The sequence below is a fragment of the Carlito syrichta genome, unplaced genomic scaffold (assembly GCF_000164805.1).
Source record: "Carlito syrichta isolate Samal-C Ts95f unplaced genomic scaffold, Tarsius_syrichta-2.0.1 Scaffold308186, whole genome shotgun sequence".
Classification (NCBI taxonomy): domain Eukaryota; kingdom Metazoa; phylum Chordata; class Mammalia; order Primates; family Tarsiidae; genus Carlito; species Carlito syrichta.
Window position 1 is genome coordinate 678181 of NW_007252282.1, and position 27153 is coordinate 705333.

The 27153-nt window shown below is 47.9% G+C and overlaps 1 protein-coding gene across 1 annotated transcript in view; it reads right to left on the reverse strand.

Annotated features, from left to right (window-relative positions):
• Positions 1–27153, reverse strand: part of KIAA2012 (KIAA2012 ortholog) — a 120359-nt gene that overhangs the window by 67762 nt on the left and 25444 nt on the right. The window contains 5 exon segments of the mRNA XM_021716118.1: positions 5383–5451; positions 14010–14120; positions 17558–17749; positions 20230–20376; positions 24142–24310. Coding sequence (XP_021571793.1) covers positions 5383–5451; positions 14010–14120; positions 17558–17749; positions 20230–20376; positions 24142–24310 — 688 coding nt within the window.

A 27153-nucleotide genomic window follows, 5' to 3' on the forward strand; every position in this document is an offset into this window, starting at 1 on the left:
CCAAAGGCGCGGGATTACAGGCTGAGCCACCGAGCCCGGCTCACCTGGCTAATTTTTAAAAAAATTTATTTATTGTAGAGGCAAGGTCTCACCAAATTACCCAGGCAGGTCTTAAACCCTTAGGCTCAGGCAATACTCTGGCCTCCACCTCCCAAAGTGTTGAACTTACAGGCGTGAGCCACCATACTCAGCTCTTTCTTGTTGTTTTGATGAAAAGATAACACAGGTGTCTGAAGGTGATGAAGCAGAAAACAGTATTTATGAATTACTGGTTAATGAAAGTTATACTTTTTTGATCACCCTGACAGAAGAAAAATTAATATTCTAAACTTTAATATAGGTTGAGAAATATAACTCAGACACACACACACACACACACACACACACACACACACACACAATCTGAAAATTCATACCTGCCTTAAAATGCGCTGTGCTAAGTGCTGCCTCCCTGCATGGCCTAATCCCTCCCGAGTGTCAGGCCTTCAGTGAACAACGTGTCCTGGCGACTTGGGAGAGACCCATTCTGAGCATTTCAGGAATCCTTAGATGTGTGAATGACCCTAGTGTATTTCACGTACCCAATAAAACCGAAAGAGAATTGAAAAAAGAGGGGGAGTTCTTCAGACTCCTAATGAACCTATAAAGAAAGAATTAGAGTGATTTATGAAACTATTTTTTTTTTTTTGGCAGACAACCATCACATTGTTAGACCACTCCGCATTCTGCTACTTCCATCACTAGTTCTGGCCTTCTTTCTGGGACCATTTAAAAAATGCATGTGTTAAAAAATTGACCGGGCACGGTGACTCACGCCTGTAATCCCAGCACTTTGGGAGACTGAGGTGAGATGACTGCCTGAGCCCAGAGGTTCAAGACTAGTCTGAGCAACACGCTGAGACCTCATCTCTACAATAAATTTTTTAAAAATTAGCTGGGTGTGGTGGTATGCACCTGTGAGTCCAGCTACTTGGAAGACTGAGGTGGAAGGATTGCCTGAGCTCAGCAGGTCGAAGCTGTGGTAGCCGTGGTCATGCCACCACATTCCAGCCTGGATGACAGAAACCAAAAAAAAAAAAAAAAAAAATCACTATTCCCATGTTTAAAAAGTAACGGCCAAGAGTGACTGCAGACGTCAGAGTGAGTATAGACCACGAACCTGGGATTAGGAGCTGGGAGGCTGGAGAGCGTCACCCACGCACCTAGTGGGTGGTCGTCTGTCTCCCAGCTTTGCAATGCCATGATTTGACCTCATGCCTCTGTGAAATGACAATTGTGTGTGGCCCTGACTTTTCAGGTCATTTCAAATAGTCGAAACCAAACTTCAAGTCCACAAATACCTAAAGTTCATTATCTATACAATTTTTAGAATTCTATCATTTTTTTTTTTGAGGTGGGGTCTCATTCTATGACTCAGGCTGGAGTGCAGTGGCACGATCACCACAACCTTGACCTCATGTCCCTGGTGGTCCAGTGGTTAGAATTCTACCACTTTTATCTGAAAATATTTATTAGAACTAAATAACCAGACCAGGTGCTGAGGCTCATACGTGCCTGGCACTTTGGGAGGCTAAGGCGGGAGGATAGCGCAAGCCCAGGAGTTTGAGACCAGCCTGGGTACCATAGTGAGATCTTGTCTCACAGAAACTAAAAAAAATAAGCTGGGCATGGTGGCATGTGCCTGTAGTTCCAGCTACTCAGGAGGCTGAGATAGAAGGATCACCTGAGCCCAGGAGGTCAAGGCTGTGATGAGCCATGATTATGCCACTGCACTACAGCCTGGGCAACAGAGTGAGACCCCCAACTCAAAACAAAACAAAACAAACAGAAAACTAAATGACCAAAGCAAAACAAAACCCTCCACAGCTGTGAAAGCTCTATAGGCGTTCCAACGATGAGATGTTTTGAGTTGGTCTTTGAACTCAATCCAGGAGGTATCAGGTACTTTCAGAATCATGTTCTATGTCTGTAACAACAAATGGGAACTACAGGGCACAAAGAGATGGAAGAGTTTCTTGTTAAGGTCATTGAGCAAGTCAAGGGACCACATAAGGTCCCTGGGAGAGGCATTTTATGCTTCTTCAGGGGCTGTTATTCATTATTTTCATGCAGGGACTGTGTTCTGTGTGATTAGACTCTTGAGTCAACCTGAAACAAAGCCTGTTTAACACGTATTGCAGCTGAACTCTTTTTCTTTTTCTTTTTTTTTTTGAGTTGGGCTCTTGCTCTGTCACCCAGGCTCACTGCAGCCTCAACCAGGTGATTCTTCCTCCTCAGTCTCTCAAGTAGCTGGGACTACAGGCACGTGCCACCATGCCCGGCTTATTGTTTTTTAGTTTCTGTAGAGACAAGGTTATAGTTCACGCCTATAACCCCAGCACTTTGGGAGGCTGAGGTGGGAGGATCACTTGAGCCCAGGGGCTTGAGACCAGCCTGAGCAACATAGCAAGACCCTCATCTCTATAAAAAAATCAAAAAATTAGTCAGGTGTGATGGCCCAGCTATGCAGGAGGCTGAGGTGGGAGACTTGCCTGAGCCCAGGAGGCTGAGGCTGTGGTGGGCTGTGATTGTGCCCTTACAATCCAGATTGGGTAGACAGAGTAAGACCCAGACTCCCCATCAAAAAAAAAAAAGGTGGATAGAAGGAGATGAGAAACTGTGCTCCAGAAAGAGGGAACAGCATGCTCTGAAACTTGGAAATAAGAAGGAGATTTGTGTTAGTCCAAGGCCTTTTAGTTACCATGAATAGACAGGAGACAGGAATCAGCATTTTCCTTCCCTCCCTGGACCCAGAGCATGCCATGGGGCCGTGCTGCAATTGATACCCTTCTCCTTCTGAAGCCCCTTTCTCCATGCAGCTAATGTTCTTCTGTTCATCCAAGGTTGCCTGAGCACTCCACCGGTCAGGTATGTTTCAACCCTTAAAACCCTACTTCCAAATTGCTCACCTCTGTTTCCACCTCTATCAGGATTCTTAGCCCTACAGAGCAGCTGTTCTCAGCTAGTTTACAAGAGGACAGCTTTCCAATTAAATACACTTTTACTGAAGTGTGATGGACTACTAGCCTCTTAGAGGTATCAGCATTTTAAGAGAATGCTTCTTAATCCAAAGCAGATTTTTTATTGGTGAGATATTAATACTAGAATGAATTGAAATTGAAACATTTTAGGGTATATTAGGAGGAACATTTTGGTCTAGAGAACTTCCCTGCAAACAGGCCTATCTTGCTCAAAAATTTGTATCAAGACTTTGGTTATCCCAAACTGTCACTTTTCCCAACTTCTCCTTTTCTCCCTATAATATCTCTAAAAGTTGCAAATTGTGTTCAGTGTTACCCACAAAACAGCATCTGATGTAAGGGGGACTAGAGGGGAAATGGTGTCTGACAGAAGCCAATAGTGTGTGTGGGTCATTACTGAGTCAGAGATTTCCTAGAGTCAGAGACTTCGGATATTGTCAGGTAGAAATGCACCACTACTAACCATGTATAATGGTGAAAATGCATGTTTCTAGGGTTCAGATTCTCATGTCACCACTTGGTGTGACCTTGGGCAAATCACTTAACTGCTCTAAGCCACATTGTCCCAGATGAAAAATGAACTCATATGTTTGTATGAGTCGGGAGTCTCACTTTGTCATCCAGGCTGGAGGGCAGTGGCACCATCATGGTTCATCGCAGCTTTGACCTCCTGGACCTCAGACGATCCTTCTGCCCCAGCCTCCTGAGTAGCTGGGACTACAGGCATGTACCACCACATCCAGTTAATCTCTCTCTTTTTTTTGTTTTTGGATTTTTTGTAGAGATGAGGTCTTGCTATGTTCCCGGGCTCAACCAATCCTCCTATCTCGGCCTCTCAAAGTGCTGGGATTACAGGAGTAAGCCACCAGGCCCAGCCTCAATAATAGGATTTATCTTATATTATTGCTATGAGGATGAAGTGAAATCATGAATGCAAGGCCCTTGGCATGATGCCTGGCATATCAGAGCTATGTAACGTTGGGAGCAGCCACCACCACTGCCAACGCCTTCCCTGCTGGGCTCCTAGTTAAGGGGTCAGGTCTGACCAACGTGTGAGAATGAGCAGCACTGACAATGAAACTCAGGATGTCTGCCCAAGGCAGATGGCAAGGTTGGTGACAGAGTTTGGATGACTGTCCCCTCAAATCTCATGCTGAAATGTGATCCCCAGGGCTGGAGGAGGGGCCTGGTGGGAGGTGTGTGGTTCATGGGAGTAGGTCCCTCATACATGACTCGGTGCCGTTCTCATGGTAATATTGAGTTCCCACTCTGTTATAACAGCACCACAGCTGGTTGTCCAAAGAGCCTGGCACCTCCTCTCTCTCTGGCTTCCGCTCTTTGCCATGTGACATGCTGGTTTCCTCTCCATCTTCCGCCATGACTGTAAGCTTCCTGAGGCTTCACTGGGAGCAGATGCACACGCAGTGCAGAACTGTGAGCTAAATAAACCTCTTTATAAATGATCTGGCCTCAGGTAATCCCTCATAGCAATGCAGAATAGACCAAGACAGAAGGAAGCATAGAGGGCCAGACTCCCAGGGATTTCTCTGCCTATAGACTTTGAGACTGGAAGAACCCGACAGGCCTTCTCTCCTTGTTTTGCAATCTCTGGCAGAAACAGTGTCCTCCCCCAGCGGGGCTCCAGGGTGGCTTCCTGCTGGGCATAGCAGCCTGGTCCACATGCAGGGTTCACCCTACCTTCCCCCAAACAAGCAGCAAGGGAGGCCATACACACTTCCCTGTTGGTCAAAGCCCACTTCCAGGAGAGGGGGAATGTCCCAGGTCACCATCTTTTCCCTGGTCTGAAGCAGAAGCTGCCATGTCTACAGGTGGAGGGTGAGCTCAAGGTCAACCCACACTCCCAGTGTTCGCAGATCTCTCCACAGGGCATGAAACAGAAGAAGAATCTTGGGAGAGGCGGGGCCAGCCTCAGTTCTCCATTTAAAATGCAAGGCTGAGTCTCTTCCAGGTAGGTACCCCCACCCAGTGCCCCCGGCTGGCAGTTGTGCAGGCTGAGTTGTGCACAGTTCTAGGGGGACATCACCTCATCATCTCAGGAGTTGTGCAGTGTACAACCTGTGGAACACATAGGACATCCCTGCAAGTGATCCTTCCTGGGTCAGCTAGGTGCAAGTGCTTGGCTGGCTCCGACTTCTCTCTGTCCCTGAGACTTGCACTCGGACCCCAGGACTGCTCACCTGGGTCTCAAGAAAACACCACGTTTCTCAGCTTTCCAAGAAACAAATTCTCTCTTCTACTTACTGGGGAGAAGTTGCATGCATCTGGGGTTAGATATGAAATAATATGACAGGAAGTCAAATGGTGTGAGAAGCAGAGGTGACTTTCTAGGGGAAAAGCCTACCTTGTAGGAGATGCCAACTGCCAGACTCTTCCTCTTCAGGGTGGATGTTCAGGTTGACGAATTCAGAGGCTGAAAAACAAGAAGGGATTTTACCTGAGAGTGGAAAAAGATCTGGAAAAATAGCTCTTCCTTACCCTAAGACAACGGCAGACCTGAAGTGGGGGCCTTGGTATTTGAGCCTTGTGATGAATTGGATGGTTTGAAAATCCACAGAAGGCTCATTGAGGACTTGAAAAGCATTGAGGAAAGTCATGTTTTTATCTGCGACATTTAGAGGTGAAAACCTGCAGGGTCCATGATGCTAGGACTCTGAGAGGTGAACTTCTGACAGAGCCGGAGCAGGAAACAGTTAAAGTCTGGCACACACCACAGATGCCCAGATTTGAACAGCAGCTGTGCCTCGGTGTGCTGGCCGTGGATGGCAGACAAGCCCGTCTCCAGCTGTAGCACAGAGCCCAGTTTTGCACCAGGCGAAGCGGGAGGGATTCAAGCCCATCTGATTCCAGCCAGAGAGACAGACAGGCTTTTTCACAGCCCCTGATGCGTTTGTTTTTCAATCTGTTAGAGTCATCTGGGGTGAGAATCGTTCTTCTAGCTGTCCTTGTCAGTCAAAGTGAAAATGAATGAAACGAAGCTGTTGTAATGGCTGATGAGGATTAGGATGACACACTTGAGAAAGACAGTTAAGGGAGAGGTAGCACACAGCAAAGAGGTCAGTTGAGCGGGTCCTAGATGAAGGAAAAATGGGTTTGAAAGGAAAGTTTGGGAGGTGTGTGTGTGTTTGAGGTGGGGGAGGCAGGGGGGGAGAGAGAGAGAGAGAGAGAGAGAGAGAGAGAGAGAGAGAGAGAGAGAGAGAGAGAGAGAGAGAGAGAGTCAGACATGTGAGATATCAAGGAGATAGAAACAGAGAAGAAATTCACAGGGAATCCTAGAATTCAGAGATCTTCTAGTCCAGCTACCCCCCGAACTACTGACTTCCAAGTACTTCTGTTTATTTGTTTTTTGCTTCTTTGTCTCATTACTGATAACAAACATACCGGGAAGGTTACCAAAAAGAAATGTGTGGGTTTTATTGACTCGCTAAACAGCGATGGGGCTCGAGAGGGCCCACCCGCCTCGCCGTGCCCTTCCATCCCAGCCACGCACACGCGGCCACGTGTGCGCCCCTGATGAGGGCCAAGCAGACAGCTTGGGACTCTGAGAACTAACACTGGAGAGAGAAGCAGCCCTAATTAGTGTTAATTGTTGACCCTACAGTTCGGGAACGGATGCTCTGGAGAATGGGAAATGAGAACAAACATTAATTATTGAGCAGGGACCTTGGAGACAGACACTCTGGATTAAAAGGAGAGAGATAAATTGCATAATGAATGTTAATTTTCCCTCAAAGAATTGAGTGGTCGGTGGTTGAAAGGGAAAAAGAGGCTAACACAGCCATGAAAGAGAAACCTCAAAAGGAAGGGTGAGAGGGCATGGGAGGGTCACACACACACTTTGTCCCTGCTGCTGCCCTGTCCTTGGCCTCGGAGCCCTGAGGAATTTGTAATCAGGTTTTTCTCAGAACTTGTTATTTACTACAGTTGTCTGCTAGGAAGCCTGACACATCCTGTAGCCAGAAAACAGCCCCCTGCATGACTGACAAACCAAGGGGCACATGGCACTGGGACCGTTTTCTCTTTTTTTTGAGTTAGGGTCTCACTCTGTTGCCCGGGCTGGATTGCAGTGGCAAAATCATGGCTCACTGCAGCCTCGAACTCCTAGGCTCAGGAGATCCTCCCATCTTAGCCTCCTGAGTAGCTGGGACTACAAGTGTGTGCCACCATGCCTGGCTAATTATTTTTATTTTTGATGAGGTCTCACTGTGTTACCCAGGCTGGTGAACCCTTGGGCTCAAGCCATCCTCCCATCTTGACCTACCAAAGTGCTGGGATTACAGGTGTGAGCCATCATGCCTGGCAAGACGCTATTTTTCATGTATGCTGGTGGGAGTGTGACTTGCCACGAGGGAGGCCACTGGTGCTATGGCCCAGTGTGTGCTGCTGCGGAGATGGCGCAGACTTTGGGGCCCTGTTATTTCATTTTAATTATAATATGTGAGACACACACACAACCCCTTCCGACGTAATCAGAAAGTAAAAACAGAATAAAGAGAATCTGGTAGAAGATCAGAGGTGAGCGTCCTACCCATGGGCTGTCACTGGCTGCTCAGATTTCAGAGTCTGGTTGAGACACCACTTCCAGGCCACGGCCCTGGGGACCCTCCCTTGCTGGGTGGTCTGCCGGCCACCTTCCGCTTGGGCCCCCGTCAGCCGTAATTTCACAGTTGCCTGAGCTCGCCACCTTGCTCCTCCCTGTCCCTTTGCGTGGACTTGCCTGTGGGGCTGCGTTATGTCCCTCCTCAAAACATCTGAGACTCCTCGTGGCCCGAGAATAGCCTCTCAGCTCCTCCTGGGACACGGGTCTCCCTCTCTTCCCTGCAGGAAGTCCCTTTGCCAGCTACTTCTCACTTCCCGCATCCTCCGTGTTGCTGTCTCTTTGTCTCTGTCTGTGCTGGTCCCTCAGCTGGCCGCCCCCCCCCATGTACCCACTTCTACTAACTTCTCAAAAGTCATTGTGATGGGGGTTCCTCTGCAAGAGCCCTTCCTGTATCCCGGGCTGGGATGAGTTGCTGCTTTCTTAAACACCCGAGTCATGTTCTCAGGCCTCTCTGTGGGCCCTGGCTCCATCCTGCTTTGTGGCTGTGGGTGAGTCTGTCCTCCACATGGCCTGTGAGGTCCTCGGGGGCTGTGACCGTGGTATCTGGCGTGGAGCCTCGGGAGCTGGTGCGGAGACTCAGCCTCTGGGACAGCCGGGCCTGGGAAGGGAACACTCTGTGTGCCTGTGTCCTCACCTGTGATGTGCGGATGAAAATGCTCACTCCCCAGACTATTGGGATGATGGGATGAGAAGTCATGGCAGGGTGGTCTCCCTGGTGCATGACAGGTATGTGAGTACATTGTGCTCAAGGAGTCAGTCACGTGTGTGAACAGGCCTGCTCTCTTATAGGTCTGATGATATTTCATCTTGGAATTTGCTTAATACTTTACAAGGTGGAGTGCAAACGATCCAGTTTGATTTTCACAAAGCAATGTGAAGCAGGTTGGCGGACATCATCGTGGTTGCATTCTGTGAAGGCACAAGGTAAGTTGCTGAAAGAGACTCTAAAACATTGATTTCTTTTTTACGTAGGAGTCCAGAGGTAGGTGGGCGGACCCAATGGCTTGGAATTTATGCTTGGAGAATAAAAATAAGGACAGTCATGAATTATGGAATATCTGAGAGTCTGTTTCAGGATTTAGACGACAGAACTGCCTCCCTGAGAGAGTCTCCTGGGGAAAGGGGCATATTTAGAAACACACAGTGTTAGAGGAGCCTTAGAAACTACCAGTTTAGCATTTTCCAAAGTGTGTTCTGAAAACTATTTAGATCCACACAAATGCTCTACTAAAAACAAAAGTATTTAGTGGTCAAATAAGTTAGGGAGACAGTGCATATCTGGTCTCGAGGAACATGGTTCACATCAGCAGACGAGGTCTGACAAGTCTGCAAACTTGCTACCGTGTGCTAACGTTGGCAGCACTGTACAAACAACTCAGTAAGGTTTCATAACCTGGGTATATCAGTGTCTCACAGCTTTGTCGGTAGACATGTGGTGGTGTCTTGCTGAGTGGCATCTGTTATAGTTGTTGCACGTTTTTGTGTATTGTCACGAGAATATCAGAGCTTGAATTAGAGCAACATAAACATTAAATTTCTTGTTAAACTGGGTAAGAGTGGAAGTGAAATCAGGAACATGTTAGTCCCAGTTTATGGGGATAATGCCATGAAGAAAACAGCAGTGTACAAATGGATTAAACGTTGTTCTGAGGAGAGAGAAAGCATCACTGTTGAAGAGAGGTCAGGATGGCCAGTAACAGGCAGAACTGACAAAAACATTGCAAAAATATCATTTAACTGTGAGTCAAAATCGACAGCTGACTGGGAGGAACATAGACTAAATAAACATCAGTCTAGAAACAGGAAACTCTTAAATGAAATTTTGCCATGAGAAAGATGTGTACAAAAATGGTCCTGAAGGAGTTCTTGCATCACGACAATGTACCAGCTCACACAGCACTGTCTGTGAGGGAGTTTTTAGCCAGTAAACAAATAACTATATTGGAACACCCTCCCTACTCACCAGATCTGGCCTGCAATGACTTTTTCTTTACCCAAAGATAAAGGAAGACTTTTTTTTATGACATCCAGGACTTCAAGGTTAATGCAACAATAGCTCTGATGACCATTCCAGAAAAAGAGTTCCAAAATTGCTTGACAGGTGGACTAGGTGCTGGCATTAGTGCATAGCTTCCCAAGGGGAGTACTTTGAAGGTGACATAGTGATATTCAGCAATGAAATGTGTAGAACTTTTTCTAGGATGAGTTCGTGAACTTAATTGTCAGATTTGTATTAGAGATTCTATGAAGTCCTGCAGTAGTGTACTGTTTGACTTTAGTCCCAAAGTCCAAGTCTCCAAATGTGTTTAGCCCTAGAGCCTTTCCTTTTCTATGTTATGCCTGTTAACCTTCTGAGGAATTGGTGCTTTACGGGACATCGGCAGAAGCTGAAGTCCAAAGCAGAGCAGTTATTTGTACACGAGCACAGAAATTCTGAGTGGTAGAGCCGGGAATAAGAGCAGAGATTTTTCTTCTTCCTCATGTGGCCTCATTTAACAAAATTCTCTTTTAAATCTCCAGGCATTGTCACAGAGGTAACAGCTACTAAGAGATACACTACTCAAGGAAAATCATACCTTGCCAAATATCCCACCAACATGGAAGGATTCTTTTACCTGTGGGGCCCCACCACCAACTTATCACCACTTAGCATATGTTTGCTCCAAATAATCAGTGTTTTGAGACCAGCTGAGATATTCTTGGACCCTTTATTTTTCTGCTTACCAATCACAGGCCATCAGGAAATGACACCAAGCATAATAGTTATCTATTCCTGCAGAACAAATCGCCCCTAAACCTAGTGACTTCAAGTAACGCACTCGTGTTCTGTCTCATACAGCTCCTGTGGGAATCTGGGGATGGCCACGGTGTGTGGATCTGGTGCAGGCTCTCATGAGGTCACAGTGCCAGCCAGGTATGCAGTCATCTGAAGACTTGACTGGGGCTGGGAACCTCCCCACGAGGCAGCTTGCTCACAGGCCTGGAAAATTCCCTCTGGCGTTGGCAGAGTCTTTAGTTCCTTGCCACATGGACCGCTTGCCACTGGGCTGCTTGAGGGGCCTCATGACAGGCATGGTAGGTGGTTTTCTCCAGAGTGAGTTGGGGGGGGCGGGGAGAGAGAGAGAGAGAGAAGGAAGCCATAGTGCTTTTTATGACTCAGTCTCGGGAGTCGCACACCACCCCTTCTCTGTCTGTTACAGGTGAGCCACTTTATCCAGCTCATACTCAAGGTGAGGAGAGTTAGCTTCTCCCTTTTGAAGGGAGAGGTGGCCAAGAATTTGTAGACTTATTTTAAAACCAGACATCAAGAAAGAGTTGTAAGGAGAAAGGATGCTAATTAAATGACCAAGAAGCCAAGAAAGATTTTAGGGATAAAAATTCATTTAGGACAAGAACAAACACTATTTAGAAACTCTGAAAGAGACCAGGAATTTAAATTGACATGCAACTTGAAGCTCTAACCGGTATCGTTGGCATAATATCCTTGAACTTCTTGCAAAACAAACTTCTGAATAAAAGAACTTCTGAGAGAAAACTTCTATTGCTGGCATAGTGACTAGGAGGATAGATGAAGGATTTTTGAATCAAGGGTAAGTGATTCAGAGAGCGTATCCATCATTTTGACTTGTATCCTTCCAAGTTAACTTTTCCTTTCGTAAGTCTTTCAATTTTCTAAATGTTGCAATATCCCAACATGACCGTCAGGGTCAAACTCCAGCTCTAGTCTTCACATCTTTTTTATTTTCTTCTGAAGGTTTATATTCATTTCTCTATGAGGTCTGAAGCAAGATATGATCTAATTGCCTAAGAATTTATTTCCAAATAATTGTTGAGTCTGAAAGTCTCAGAAAGATCAGATAGATCATATTCCTTCCTTTACTCAAGAGTTGTTTTTTTATTTAAAACAAAAACAAAACTATGCTCCCCAAAGAACTTGACTTTGTGCTTTGCAGCACCTGGGATATTCAATCAACAAGCATTTCTTGTGCATGTGCTAGAGAGAAGACGTTCTCTAGGACTCATGCACTGGATTGGGAGCTAACAGAAAACAGATGGAGATGTACAATAACCACAAGAGTGGGGCTGAGAGAGACAGGAGAGGCTGAGGCTGTATCTAGGCAGCTGTGGGCAGTGGGGGTGGATTTAGGAAGGAAAATGTCCCAGGAAAGATGAACAAGAAGCTCTTCTAAATATTTTAGGGCAACTTGGGCCAATGCTTGGAGGGAAAAGAATGAAGACTGAATGTCGGGGCCCGTTGTTACAGAGATGAGCAAGGGAAGGCTTGGAATTGGTTGGGGAGGAGCCAGCAGGAGGGGGTGGAGATGGTGATCATGAAGGTTTGAGCCAGCTGAGCTGCAAGGAGTTTGGTGTGATTGAAGCAATTCCCTTGCAAGAGGAAAAAGATTTTTAGTATACTGCTGCTCAAACCAAACCAAAAAACAAAACAAAACAAAACAACAAAAACCATAAAACCCTTTCCACTGGGCGCAGTGGCCCATGCCTGTAATCCCAGCGCTTTGGGAGGCCGAGGCAAGAAGATTGCCTGAGCCCAGGGCTTTGAGACCAACCTGGGCAACTTGGTGAGACCTTGTCTCTACAACAAATTTTTAAAATTGACCAGGTGTGGTGGTGCGCACTTATAGTCCCAGTTGCCTCGAAAACTGAGGTGGAAGGATCGCCTGAGCCCAGCAAGTCGAGGCTGCACTGGCTGTGAGTGTGCCACTGCACTCCAGCCTGGGTGACAGAGTGAGATTCTGACTCAACAAAACAAAACAAAACACGCTTCGCCATGAATATGGACTCTTGGAAAGCTAGACCTGCTCTACATCCTTCCCTATCTTCCGGGTCTCATCCAGCACCATCAAGATGGAAGGTCAACCAACTGTCCATGGGGAAAAGCCCCGAGAGGCCAATGACTGACTAACAGTGATTCATTCATTCATTCAACAAGCACACAGTGAATGCCTTAGGATTTGAGAGGCAAGCAGGAGGAAATGTATCGTCCATGGGACTGGACAAGATGGCAGGCAAGTCTTCAGCAGGGTAGGTCTCACCTCTCTCTCTGTCTCATGTGGAAATTACTGAAAGGTTTTCAAATTTTTCCAATAAACATTCATTGTGAACCTGCCATGGATTTGTCAGGGACCATGCTTGGTACCCAGGGTACTGAAACAACTGAAGCATCCTATGGACAATGGTGACAACAAACTTCAAGCCTAAATATGTCCCTTTCTGCTCTTGGTTTTTGTTCTCCCAAAAGGGGAACAATTTCTCCTGGAACAGGGGACAAACGTGCAGCAGGTAAATAGAATCACATTTGCTTTTCAGCTGCTGTACCCGCTGTTGTGCCCGCTGTGTCCTGCTGACAGTGGCCTCCACCTGTCTAACCCCTGCTTCCGCCAGTTCAGAAGCAAGATATTTTTATACTCATATCACGGCATAAACCAAGTGGTGATGGAAGTTCTTTGATGCTGAATGTGGAACCAAACACATCCTGCTTTCTGGAAATCCGTATTCTAGGTGGCTACTCCAACAGCAGCAGACACAAGTTGGAAAAAGCAGCAATAGTCAAGGAATGTCTCAGTGGGGGAGTTGGTTCTTTCACTTTGGTTGAGGGACCTTGGGTACAGGGAGGATGGGGGACTGACCTAGAGCCACCTAGAAATTAGAGGACAGGCCAGAGCTACTCAAACATCCTGGCTCTGGCTCCATGCTGGTTTGGTTAAGCCTGTCGGGACAGAGCCCACCAGGTGAGTGCAGCCTTACATCCCTGCCAAGGGCCTGCTTGTGGAGGGACTGCGTACACATCGTGGTGGTTTCTGGGTGGCGAACGCTCATTACCCTCTGACTTCATTGCTTTATTCCTTTGCAAAATGGTTCTTGCCCAGAGCCAGCGTCTCTTTCCCAAAAAGTGAATGTGCCAGAGGGTTTTGGAAGCGGCCTTGCTATCTGTCAGGAGCCAGATGACTCACATGATGAAGCAACACTCAGAACAAGGCCACCTGACTGGGTGACCAATTAGCCGCCTCCACCTCTGAAGGGGGGTGGGAAGAGGAGAAAGGCCGTGTTTGGCTTGGGCGAATACCAGGAGGACTTTATCATCTCATCAGCCTCCGCGTGGCCCACAGACCTCTTCCCAGCCATCATCCCACTGGAACTCCTCTCTCTGGATGCCCAAGCAAGAGTCAACTTGTCATGTGAACATTGGGCTATTGTGTCTGAGCCACAGAAGCGCCTCTGTGTCAGCAAGGGGGGAACCTGGCTGACTCGCGTCTGTTTTTAATGATGTCTCTGCTGCTGGGAAAATTTGGAAGCTCCAGGTAAAATCTTCCCCTCTGAAAACAAGGCTGCCCTGGAACGTGTTATCTTACCTGCAGCCAATGGAAGCACCTTGCTCTGGGTAGGCCCTGGGAGGGACTGGTAGACTTTTTCTCCATCTGAACCTAGCGAGAAGTGTCCCAGTGTGGGGTTTTTGGAATATTCTGGAAAACAAACACATGCACAGGCAGTGTTAGCAGGCGAGGGAGACTGAGCCCGAACCGTGATCCCCTCATCCCTGGTAGGCACATGCCCGCGGATGCCCATGAGCTCAGGTGCTCGCCAGAGCATGGGTGAGCCCTACTCCTGTGCTTCAATACATCAGGGTGGTTTAAGCCCTGCCCTCAGAGATCAGGGTGGGATCCCAGGGAGGGGCTGCCATTGCCTGGGCCATGCCTTTGAAAGAGGCTAGAAAACAGCCGGGCTCGGTGGCTCAGCCTGTAATCCTGCACCTTTGGGAGGCTGAGGTGAGTGGATTGCCTGAGCCCGCGGGTTCAAGACCCGCCTGGGCAGCGAGACCTCATCTCTAGAAATAAATTAAAAAAAAAACAATAAATCAAAAAATCAGCCGGGGGCGGTAGTGCATGCTTGTAATTCCAGCTACTTGGAAGGCTGAGGCGGAAGGATTGCTGGAGCCCAGCAGGTCGAGGCTGCGGTGGCTGGGAGCGGCCACTGCACTCCAGTCTGGGCGACAGAGTGAGATTCCAACTCAAAAAAAAAGAAAGAGGCTAGAAAACATGGCCCCTCTGGGAACTTCAGGGCCAGGCTTAGGCTGGAGGGGAGAGGGGTGCTTTGTGAGAAGGAAAGGGACCTCTTCCTCCAGGAGTGAGCAGTCTTGCCTGTGGTGCAGGACTGGGTGACTCCTGCTTCTCTGTCAGATGCCTTGCGCAGTACTCAGCCTGTACAGCCGTATCCTGGGGACCAAATGCTGGACAGGCCTGGTGACGCCAGGACGCAGGCCAAGAGGAGGAAGCTGTTTCCCTAGCTACTTGGAAGGAGTGAAGGCATTTCTAGAACCTTACTGCAAAAGTAAAAAATGTTTTTTGCCGGGCTCGGTGGCTCAGTCTGTAATCCAGCGCCTTTGGGAGGCTGAGGTGAGTGGATTGCCTGAGCCCGCGGGTTTGAGACCCGCCTGGGCAGGCGAGACCTCATCTCTACAATAAATCAAAAATTAGCCAGGCGTGGTAGCGTGCGCCTGTAGTTCCAGCTACTTGGAAGGCTGAGGTGGAAGGATCGCCAGAGCCCAGCAGGTCGAGGCTGTGGTGGCCGGAAGCGGCCACTGCACTCCAGTCTGGGCGATAGTGAGACTCCAACTCAAAAAAAAAAAGTTTTTTTTCCCCTGCTCTACTCTTGCACTCACCCAGAATGCTTCTGTGACCAGATGTCTGGGGGTTTTCCACACCAAGCAGGTCTCTAGCAGACACCAAGCTGGTGTCCTGTAAGTCAGCTCAACTCTGACACTATCTACCTGGGGATTACATCAGATCCCACAGGCTAAGGGCTCAGTCCACAAGATCGCTCCCACTAAAGACACCGACTTACAAGTCCCAGGTTGTGACGACTGGCTACAAATTGGGTAATTAGGGTTCTCACAATCCCCTCCCCTTGGGTTCAATTCATTTGCTGTAGTGGCTCATGGAACTCAGGGAAACGTTCAGGTTTACTCGTTTAGTATAAGGGACATTATGAAGAACACAGAAGAGCAGCCTGCTGGGGAGACGCATAGTGAGGTGGGGGTGGTGGTGGGCATTGCCCTGTGCCCTTCCTGGGTGAGCCACCCGCCCAGCACCTCTGTGTGGTCAGCAACCCAGATGCTCATCAGCTCTTGTTCCACACTTTTCAATGAGCTTGATCTCCTTTTCTGGAGGTGACGGGTGGGGCTGGAGGCTTCATCCCTAGAATCCTCTAATTGCTTGTTCTTTCTGGAGACTGGCCCCCTCCTGAGACCACTAGGGGCCCCACCTAATACACCTCATTAACATAAACTCCACATGTTCAAAGGGGCTCACCATGAATGACAAATGACACTCAGTAATAGAAACCAGGGACTAAGACTGAATTGATTTCTCCCGACACCACATTTTCCGCCCCATCTCCAAGGCCCCATCTCCATGAACAATGACACACATACATGAACATGTATACATATTCACAGGATCACGTGTCTAGACACGCACACACTCATGCACACACATGCCCTCACATGGACATATGAGCACACACATACCTCTCACAGCAGAGACACGCATGTGTTGGTGAGCACACTCACTCACACAGGCACACACCCAGCACACACAGAAGATCCAGCCTGTCCTCCTGTCAGAGCCACGGTCCTGGCATTCTGTTCCAGTCAGAGCCTCTCTTTATTAGCGTGTCTAAGAGCAGGTGTGCATTACTGGCTGGTGTGATCTGTCCTGGGCCATGCCACCTCTAGGAATGCCCTGGTGCGGACATGGCAGTTTGGTTCATTTGTATGAATGTTAAAAGAGGATCATTGCCACACAAGTATAACGGGGGATGAAAGAGAAGTTCCAGCCCCGGAATGGTTTCTAAGGGAAGACAGCATCTTTGGGGGTGGGGGAGAGAGAGACAAAGAGGGAAAAGGGAAAGAGACAGACAGAGAGAATGAGAGAGAGAGAGAGAGAGAGAGAGAGACAGACAGAGAGAGGGAGAGAGGAGGAAAGAGACTTAAACACCCAGGCTTTCTGTCCCTAGGGAGTGTGAGATGCAAGCCGTGGCACCTGCTGCCTCTATGACACCCTCCATTCCCATGTGCCTCTCAGTGTGAGCTCCTCACAGCCCAGAGTGTGATTCTGCTGGTCACAGAGACCCTCTTCTTCACACAGTCTGTTCCCCAAACACATGCCCATCATCCGGTGCTCAATCCGAGAGAGAGCACCAAGGCTGCCACCCAGGAGGAGCAGCTGCCTGTGCCGCCTTCTATCTGTCCGTCCCAAGCGTGGCCCTTCTCTAGGAGTTTTTAGGGGTGACTGGGACTCTGAGCAACTTTTGCTCTGCAAGCTTCTTTGTCACACCCTGTGGGAGCTGCCGGGGTGCTGTCCTTGCATTGCTGCTGTGTCAGCACCTCTGTTCCCTCCTGGACCACCAGCTCCTCAAGGACAAGCACCTTGAGCAGGGCCAGGTCACAGAGGGCCTGGTCTTGCCCTGCCTTGTCTCCCGTGGACACCCCTGGTCCTTGCTTCACTGTGAATGGGCCTCCAGCTCTGTCCTAGGCTGGAGGGTGGCCCCTGTCTGGAGACTCCTCCTATGGGCAGGGTCTGTAGGCTCCCAGGCCCTGGGGCTGGGTTACGGCTCAGAGTGGGCTGTGCCTGGTCTCTCAGGGGTATCTCCTGGGATGCAAGGAGCTGCCATCAAAGGCTGAGCCAGGAGTGGGGAAGGACAGAGCAGTGTGACAGAGTATGTGGGTGCAGCAAACCCTGAGACATGCACCAATGCTCAGGAACGCAGTGGTGACCGGTGACCCCAGATGGCGTCGTAAACACTGTCCGCGGCCCTTTCAGTGACCACAGACACCATAGCTGCATGTGGCCCTGGAGACAAGCCAATGTGGGGGGGCATCCACATACTCCCAGAGGATTACCTTGTCCTGCTGGCAGCGCCCTCTTGGGTGTGCTCACATTCGGGGCACCTGGGGAGCCGCTGCGGCCTGATGTGCTGTGGCCTGACATCCGGCAACTGTCCAGGCCCTTCTTGCTCTCTGGACTTTTTCTCCCTTTCATCGGTTGTAGAAGAAGTCGTGGTGGGGTCACATTCTGGGGTGAGGCATCAACATCTTCAGAAACAAAAGGAGAAAAGCATAGGAAACTCCCAGGTCAGCCAGAAGGTGAATGAACTTCGCTTCTACTTGGTCGGTGGCTCCTGGGGTTCAGCATGGTTTATTCCCCCCATTCACAGTTTGTCCCTCTTTTCCAGCCCTGCTAAGGGGCAGGGAGCAGATGTCTCCGGTGGCCAAAATTACTCTTGACTAGATTAGTGGCCCTTTAAATGGGCAGTTGCTAAGGATAGGCAGAGTGGAGTCTGGTGTTGATTGTTCCTGCCTTGCAGGTGAGACCCTGAGATGGATCCCAGGACAAGGGACAGGTCCTAGGACCAGGGAGGCTGACTCTTTCCACCCTTGATCTGAAGGCTCTGGCTAGGGAGACCCCAGCTTCGGAGCTCATGGGATTAGTGGATACAGATTTCTGACTAAGGCAATTTTGTGAGGCAGAGCCAAGGGTCACATTCTTTCCTCAAGGCACTGAAGGTACCAAGTACCACCTCCGGATAATAGTCAGAGGGCATCGGGATGGGGGACAACACTCCCTGAGGCACACCTACCCTCTACCTCTCCTCCCTCTTCCCAGCTCCAGCAGGGACTGCTCTAGGAAGGCTGGAGTCCAGGAATCTGGGTGACTGAGGCTTGGCTTCCTCTCTTTCAGAGCGTGGTCTTTATTTCATATTCAATACAACTGTTGCTACTTGGGTTTAAAAACTGGCTTCACACACAGCCTCAAGATATCCCTGACAACTTATTTATCACACAAGAGAAAAGTCTCTCCAATGGGGAAATTTGGCAGACACCAGCTTTCACCAAATAGTAACACTTAACATCCTCTATATTGGAACATATGGACATTCCATGTCCCTCGATGTCATGTGCTCAGAAGGACAAGCTTCACCTGTGTGATACTCCTGCAAGAAATGTTTGCTCTCAGTCTCATTACGAGAAAATGGACAAATCCCAGTTGAGGGTAATTCTGCAAAGCCACTGGTCTATCTTCTTCAAACACGTCAATGTCATAAAAACAAGGCTGGAAAACTGTTCTAGATTGAAAGAGTCTAAAGAGATGTGACTGCATGATCCTGAGTTGGATTCTGGGTTTTATAAGGCACATTGTTGGTATAATTAGAGAAATTTAAATGAGAAAATATTATTATACCACTTTTAACTTTCTTGAATGTGAATGTTGTATTGTGCTTAGGAGGGAGAATATTTTAGTAGATAAGTGCTGATAAGAGATAAAAGAGAGAGAGAGAGAGAGAGAGAGAGAGAGAGAGAGAGACTGACCAAATAAACCTCTGTCCCAAGAATCAAAGGATGTTCTTGGAACCCAGGTGTTTCAGAATGTCCTGACTAGGCTCGGTGTTTGGTTTATTCTGAGTGGCAGTGGGGCATCGTGGGTAAGAGCATGGATGCTGGCACTCGAAGGCCTGATCTCCAACCCCTTCGAGTTGTGTGGCTTCTAACAAGGTATTCATCTCTCAGGGCTTTGGTTTTCTGATCTGTAAAATGAGGACGGGTGGTTATGAGGAGGACCTGACCGAACACATGCTGAAAACTAAGAACAGTGCCCAGCGCAGAGCAGGAACCACCCTACACATGAATGTGAGGCTTTCTACTTCTGATGCCAGTAGGCAGAGATCACTCGACGCTGGTGACACTGTCATCTTGTATATGCCTTCCAAAAAGGAGGCTCAGTTTTCTGAAAATAGGGAGCTTTCTAAATATGGCCAATCTTCCAGCCTAGTGAACATATACTCTTAGATGTTCTACGCATGTAATTTCAAGTGTCCATAGGATATTTTTGAAAAACTGGAATGAAGATTTTTTTTGAGTTTGAGTCTCACTCTGTCACCCAGGCTGGAGTGCAGTGGCACGATCACGGCTATCGCAGCCTTGACCTCCTGAGCTCAGGCGATCCTTCCGCCTCAGCCTTCCAAGTAGCAGGTACTACAGGTGCATGCCACTACACTTGGCTAATTTTTTTTATTTTTTGTAGAGAAAGGTCTCTCCATGTTGCCCAGGCTGGTCTCGAACCCCTGGGCTCAGGCAATCCTCTGGCCTCCACCTCCCAGAGTGGTGGGATTACAGGCGTGAGCCACCACACTGGGTAACAGTGAAGACTTATTGCTATTATGGATTTTCTTCATGAATAAATCCTTATTTACAAACAAATTAGAAATGAAATTTCATGGTTTAAAGATATAGGCTTAATTATAGGGCATGCACATGCAGCAGAGCTTTAGTGAGTTTGGTGTCATTTTACATCTGCAATCAGAAAATATTAGTAGCAAGATGACTTGGTGAGTTAGTTTCACCACCACACCCTAGGGAAGGCAGCTGCTGCCTGGACAAGAGACATCTTCAGTGGCTGAGGATGGACTAACCTCCCTTCCAGCCTCCTTCCTCCAGGCTGCAGGCCTGTATGTGTCTTGCCTGGCTTCCCTTCAGAGTGAGATTCCCAAGGGATGCTGGCGGGTGGGAGCAGCCACCTTGAGGTGAAGGTGTGTCTCTGCCGGTGTCCACTGGGAGATGTACTCTTAGCTCCCGTGGCCTCTCTAAGGACGCATGCTTCAGGGGAGACCTCCATGAAGGCCTGGTCTCTTCTGCTTCTGGTACCGACTCAGGGTGTAGAGCACCTAGGAGACGAAGAGGAGACAGAGTTGTAGAGATGTCTGTGTCTTTGTCGGGTATCTCTTCCTTTTGGGGACCTACCCATCTCCTGCTGACAACATGTGGTTTGGGTGAAGCTGTGTGCATTCACAGACTCCGGGGATGGGCCTGGAACTGAAGACAGGGGTGGCAGAGTGCCTCAGCGCAGTACTGGTTCCGGAGTGGACACATGACCCAACCTTGCCAATCAGAGGTGATTTCTGCAAGAGCTTTTTTTTTTTAAAAAGATAGTCTGGCTCTCATTCTGTTGCCTACGCTGGAGTGAAGTGGCATGATCATGGCTCACTATAGCCTCGACCACCTCCTGGGCTCAGGAGTAATCCTAGCACTTTGGGGGGCCAAGACAGGATGATTGCTTGAGTCCAGGAGTTTGAGAGCAAGCAGCCTGGGTAACATAGCAAGACCTCATCTCTACAAAAAACTTAAAAAGTTGCTGGGCGTGATGGCACGTGCCTGTAGTCCCAGCTACTTGGGAGGCTGAGGTGGAAGGATTGTCTGAGCCTTGGAAGCTGAGGCTGCGGTGGGGAATGATCATGCCAGTGCACTCCAGCCTGGGCAGCAGAGTGAGATGCCAACTCAGAAAAAAAGAAAAAGAAAGAAAGACTTATATTTTAAATCACTCTGTGTTAGTGTTTTTTTGTTTTTTTTTTGTAGAAGCTGAGTCATTTTCTTTGGAAAATTAAGAGCTACATGTAATAAAATGCACAGATCTTAAGCCTACAATTCAATGAGTTTTGACAAATGTGTAACCCACACAACCAACCAAGATTTAGAACATTTTTGCCACCCTAGGTAATTTCTTTATGCCCCCTTCCATTGACTGGCCTTTTAAGCTCAACTATCAGGTGTTCTTCCCATAGTGAGAATTTCAAATGGCTTTAGAACAAAATGGCTGCCTATGTGGTTCCCAGGAGAAAAAACTCTCTGAGAAATCAGTGGCAGTTTCTGCTGAAGTTTCTAGAAAAGTTAGAAATAGGTTGGGCTCGGTAACTCAGCCTGTAATCCCAGCACTTTGGGAGGCCGAGGTGAGTGGATGGCCTGAGCCTGCAGGTTTGAGACCGGTCCCGGCAACTTGGCGAGACTTGGTCTCTACAATAAATAAAAAATTAGCCGGGCATGGTAGCGTGCACCTGTATTTCCGGTTACTTAGAAGGCTGAGGCAGAAGGACTGCCTGAGCCCAGCAGGTCGATGCTGGGGTGGTTGTAAGTGTGTTACTGCACTCCAGCCTGGGCGACAGAGTGAGACTCCAATTTAAAAAAAAAAGTTAGAATTGGGACTGTCTCGGTGGCTCAGCCTGTAATCCCAGTGCTTTGGGAGGCCGAGGTGAGTGGATTGCCTGAGCCCATGGGTTCGAGACCTGCCTGAGCAACTTGGCGAGACCTCATCTCTACAATAAATCAAAAATTAGTTGGACGTGGTAGCGCGCGCTTGTAGTCCCAGCTACTTGAAAGGTTAAGGTGAAAGGATCACCGGAGCCCAGCAGGTGGAGGCTGCAGTGGCTGGGAGCAGCCACTGCACTCCAGTCTGAGTGACAGAATGAGATTCCAACTCAAAAAAAAAAAAAAAAGAATTGGGACTGTCTTTGGCCCAGAGATGTCCCAGGAGCAACAATGTATTATGGCAGGCGGCCTATGGAATGACTGAGGAAGGTCAGAAGGAATTATTCCTTGTGATAAAGGGTGAGAGGTCACTCAGAAGCCCTCCAAAAATCCTCCCTACATTTGTACTTGGAATTGATCTCTCCCTTGCCTATACTCTCTTAGAACTTTGCTTAGAAGCACAAAATCTCTGCTCTGGCAAGGATTGTAGAGGTCTTCTGTTACACAATAACCTAGATCAAAATCAGGAAAATAACTCTTTGAACAAACGTTTATCTTTTATAAATGAAGATGCAAAGATTCAGATATCCTTTTTACTTTGGCTGCTAGGGAACTCAGCTAAATCCAGTGCTTACATAAAGCAACGAATTCATCCCAGATGTCTGATAACATCTATTCTCTACTCTTTTTTGTGTGTGTGTGAGAGTCTCACTCTGTTGCCCAGACTGGAGTGCAGTGGCACACTCATAGCTCACACAGCCTTGACCTGCTGGGCTTAGGTGACCTGAGGCCTCAACTTCCCAAGTAGCTGGGACTATAGGTGTGTACCCAGCTAATTTTTTATTTATTGTAGAGATGAGGTCTCACCAAGTTACCTAGGCTGGTCTCGAGCCCCTGGGCTCCTCTTGTCTCCGTCTCCCAAAGTGCTGGGATTATAGGTGTGAGTCACTGTACCTGGCCTTCTTTATACCTTTTAACCAGGATTTTTTTCTTTTCCCAATTTCAATTTTAGTTGTTATTTCATTTTATTCTTTTTTTTAGAGACAAGGTCTTGTTCTGTTGCCCAGGCTGAAGTACAGTGGTGTGATCATGGCTTTCTGCAGCCTCTAACCCCTGGACTCAAGCCATCCTTCTGCCTCAGCCTCCTGAGTAACTGGGACTACAGGTGGGTGCCACCATGTCCGGCTAATTTTTTGATTTATTGTGGAGACGAGGTCTCGCTATGTAGTCCAGGCTGGTCTCGAACTCTTGGGCTCAAGTGATCCTCCCACCTTGGCCTCCCAAAGTGCTAGGATTACAAGTGTGAACTACCACACCTGGCTTAGTTTTATGTTGTACTTATTTTTTTGTAAATTGCCTGACAATTCTTACACTGTTATGACGGCCATGGTGTGCTGGGCAGATTTATGCCTATATGCTGTCTTCCTTTCTCTTCTGCAGTTGAAAAGAATGCACTGCCTAATGAAGGTTTAAGAAGTATTTAAAAAGCCTAATCGAATGTGACCAGAAGAGACCTATGTCTTTCTAGATTTCACCCTTTTCACTTCTATTTTGAAAAAATATTTTAAAATTTTTATCTCACTCTGTCGCCCAGACTGGAGTGCAGTGGCCGCTCCCGGCCACCGCAGCCTTGACCTATGGGCTCCGGCGATCCTTCCGCCTCAGCCTTCCGAGTAGCCGGAATTACAGGCATGCGCTACCACGCCCGGCTGATCTTTTGATTATTATAGAGATGAGGTCTCGCTGCCCAGGCGGGTCTCGAACCCGCGGGCTCAGGCAATCCAGTCACCTCAGCCTCCCAAAGGCACGGGATTACAGTCTGAGCCATCGAGCCCGGCTAAAATTTTTATGTTTATGGATTTAGGGATACAAGTGAAGTTGTGTTTTATAGATTATATTGCATAGTGGTGAGGTCTGGGCTTTCGGTGCACACATAGCGAACTTTTACCCAATAGGTGGTCTTCCTCCCTCCCTTCCTTCCTTCTCTTTTTTTGAGTCAGGATCTCACTCTGTCATGCAGGCTGAAGTGCAGTGGCATGGTCACAATGATCATGGCTCATGGTAGCCTTGACCTCTTGGGTTCAGGCAATTCTTCCACCGCAGCCTCCTGAGTGGTTGGGACTACAGGCATGCACCACCATGCCCCGGCTAAGTTTTAAAAAAAATTTTGTAGAGACAAGGTTTTGCTATGTGGTTTCAAACTCCTAGGCTCAAGCAATCCTTCAACCTTGGTCTCCATAAATACTGGAATTACAGGGAGGAGACACCATGCCTGGACCTTCTCTGAAGGGCGTGGCCCTGGGGTAGGTCAGCCATGATGTAGGGATGTGTTGGGTTGACAGGACCCCATGTCCCAGTCCTTCCTGGCCTGCCCGAGTTCCCACAGGAGCATCCATGCACACTGGACCTACCTCTTCTGTGGGGTTTTTCTTTTAGAGGGTGGTGGGTGTGGAAATGAATCTCTACTGGGAAGATGAAGAGCTCTGTTGGGGGTTCCTTGGCTTTAAATGGGCACCCCAGGGGGTCCAGAACTCTGGGCGGTTCTTCTGAGATAGGAGGTAATTTCAAAGTCTTGGGTGCCTGGAGAAAATTTAAAAACAAGGTCAACACCAGGGCAGGTATCCAAACCCTACTGCCTACAGGGGCAAGTGATATTGTATATCCTTGCATCTCTTGCACCAGGGGAGAAGTCAGCTAATCATACTTGCCAGCTGGTGCTGCTGGTCTCCTGGGAGCCCCGCATGTGCCCCTGGTCATCCTGTCTCTGATTCCTCTGAGAATTACAAACATGGTTCACTTGAGGGCCTCAGAGAGGACCTCTACAGTCTTTCTTTTTCTGGCAGCCAGGGAAAACGAGCCAGACTGAAAGGACACAGCTGAGATCTCTACACACCAATAGGGAGAAATCTCTGCACATGTCATTAAGGAACAACAGCGAAGTGCAGAACATTGAGTGTTCAGGCTCTGGGGCAAGAAGGGCAGGAAACAGGTGTACGTTTTCCTGACATGAGCTGCCAAGCCTCAAGTTCTCCCTCTGTATAACAGGAGTGATCGTAAGTGCAGATTCAGTGAGCTAATGTCTATGATTACAGGAGAGTTGGAGACCTGAATTATTTCTACAACATTTCTTTGAGAGTAGAGTCTCCTCTCATTAGAGTGTTATCTAGCCACTAGTAAAAAAGCTGTTTTTCCACACTTCTGCAATATGAACATGCCTGAAAAAGAATCACTGTGTGTTAGAAGCAGTGACTAATTTGGTCCAGTTTTTTCTGTCCAGAAATGTGTGTGTGTGTGTATATACACACACACACGAATACACACACACACAAATGTGTGTATACATACATACACACATGAATACACACACACACATATACACACACCCCAAAAAACCTGGAATTATCTTTTGGAGGGCAGGCACCTTATCGTATAGGCTTCCCCACTAGGTAAGTGTTCTAGGAACTCATTGGCATCAGTTTCCCAGCTAGCGTTGTTGTAAGAGGCTGTGCTCAGCGTCAGTGAATTTTTCTTTTTTTGAGATTCTTTCAACATGTTTGCCTATTTCATGATGGGTGATTTATGAGCACACCTGCCCACACCACCTGAGTGTTCAGCAATTTTTGTCTAAAAATGGCACGACCCCTGTGCCCCATCCTCCCTATTCACCCGATCACTCCCTGATGGACCTTTTTTGTGTCCCCAAATGAAGAAAGTTCTCAAAGGAAATGTGTTGCCAGTGTGGAAGAGGTGAAACAAAAAACAGCAGAAGCACTAAAAGGCATTTACATTGATGAGTTCAAAAACTGTTTTGAGCAGTGGGAAAAGCATCTCCACTGGTGTATTGCATGAAATGGAGAGAACATTGAAGGTGACTGGAGTTTAAACATGTAAGACTAAATTCACATTTCTTTAAAAATAAATTCTGGGTTTTTAGAATCCCCGTCATATATGAGAGAATTAATGGGGGTAGTAGTTAGAGTCTCCTGTTTCCAATTATTCAGAAGTTGCTGAAAATGTCTCCTTTTAGTTTGCAACTGTGAACACATGAACTTGGCTCTGTGAAAGTGTATGTGTGCTGGGTTTCAGGAGTCCAGTCTCACAGGAGGAAAAATAAAAACATCAGGTCTCCTGTTGCCTCCTGGTCCAAAGGAACTTGGGAAGACAGGGGCCCTTCTGGTATCGGTTTTTCAGTGCCCCAAAAGAAAAAAAAAAGAGCAGAAACATACGTAAGCGTCCTATGCATTTAGAGTTGATTGAGGAAGGAAATGCAACCAAATATATGCAGGGTAATATTTATAATTTTGAGACATTAAGAACATGATTAGCCAAACGCACACACATAGGAGCTTTATGTTCCTAGAGACCTTCTGTGTCTAAGTGTCACTGCCCTTGTGCTGCCCTCTTTTGAATACTGACCTTGTGTGTTTTGTTTGACAAGGTTTGCCTTGAAATCTACGTGGAAACTCAACTGATTTGTGTGAGGTATGGCCAACAAGCCAAGACTTAATTTCTTTATTCTAATTAAAGATTTATACAGAGCTTTAATAGAGCAGAAAGTTCGCTTTCTTCTGTTAAACTGTGTGCATGGGTCGAGGGAAGGGTCTCCTTTCCTCTGAGACTGGCCCTGTTCTGGGCTGACCCAGGTGTGAGATTGAGGGCTTTGCTTGGGCCTGTGGTGGGAGTGGCGGGTCAGGCCTACCGTTTGCTCCTGGTTCAGAGGAAGCCGGGAGGATAAAGGCCCTTCTGGTGTGGATGGGAAGGTTTGGATCAACTCAGACTCGGGAAATCTGAAAAAATCCTTAACAGCCCGGAAAGAACCTCCCTTGCAGGAGCCAGGGCTACCTGGAGTGCCCATGGCTTGTCTAGGGCCCCTGCAGGTGACACGAATCCTTACAATTAACCAACATTACTTGAGACCCCAGTCAGACACAGCAAATTTTGCTAAAAGGGCTTCACCTCTTCTCATCCTTCTATCAGCCCTGTGAGGTTGGCATTATCTGTGCACACAGATAATGCCACTGTGGCTTGGAGGGTGTGAGTGACCTGCTCACGTTCCCATAGCTGCTAGGGACAGAACATCCTGGGACCTTGCTTGTTCCCACTCATCACAGGTGCCTCCAAACTACCAAAGACCCATCTAGACTTGCAAGGCAGAGCAGGCCAGAGACAGCCAAGGACATCTCTAAGAAGGAAAGTGAACTTGACTTCTGAAGGAGGTTGATAAATTTGACATGTTCAAAGGTGATGGACCTTCAACAGAGCAGAACCGTCGCCGGATTCGGGATCTCCAGCATGTTGAGGCTGAAGTGAATCTGTGGCTCACGTGTTCACAGACAGTGCCCAGCCCCTTAGCAGAACAAAGGACTCTGTGGCCACCAGAGAGAATGTGGCAACAGTGCAGGCTTCAAGGTGGACCTGGGAGC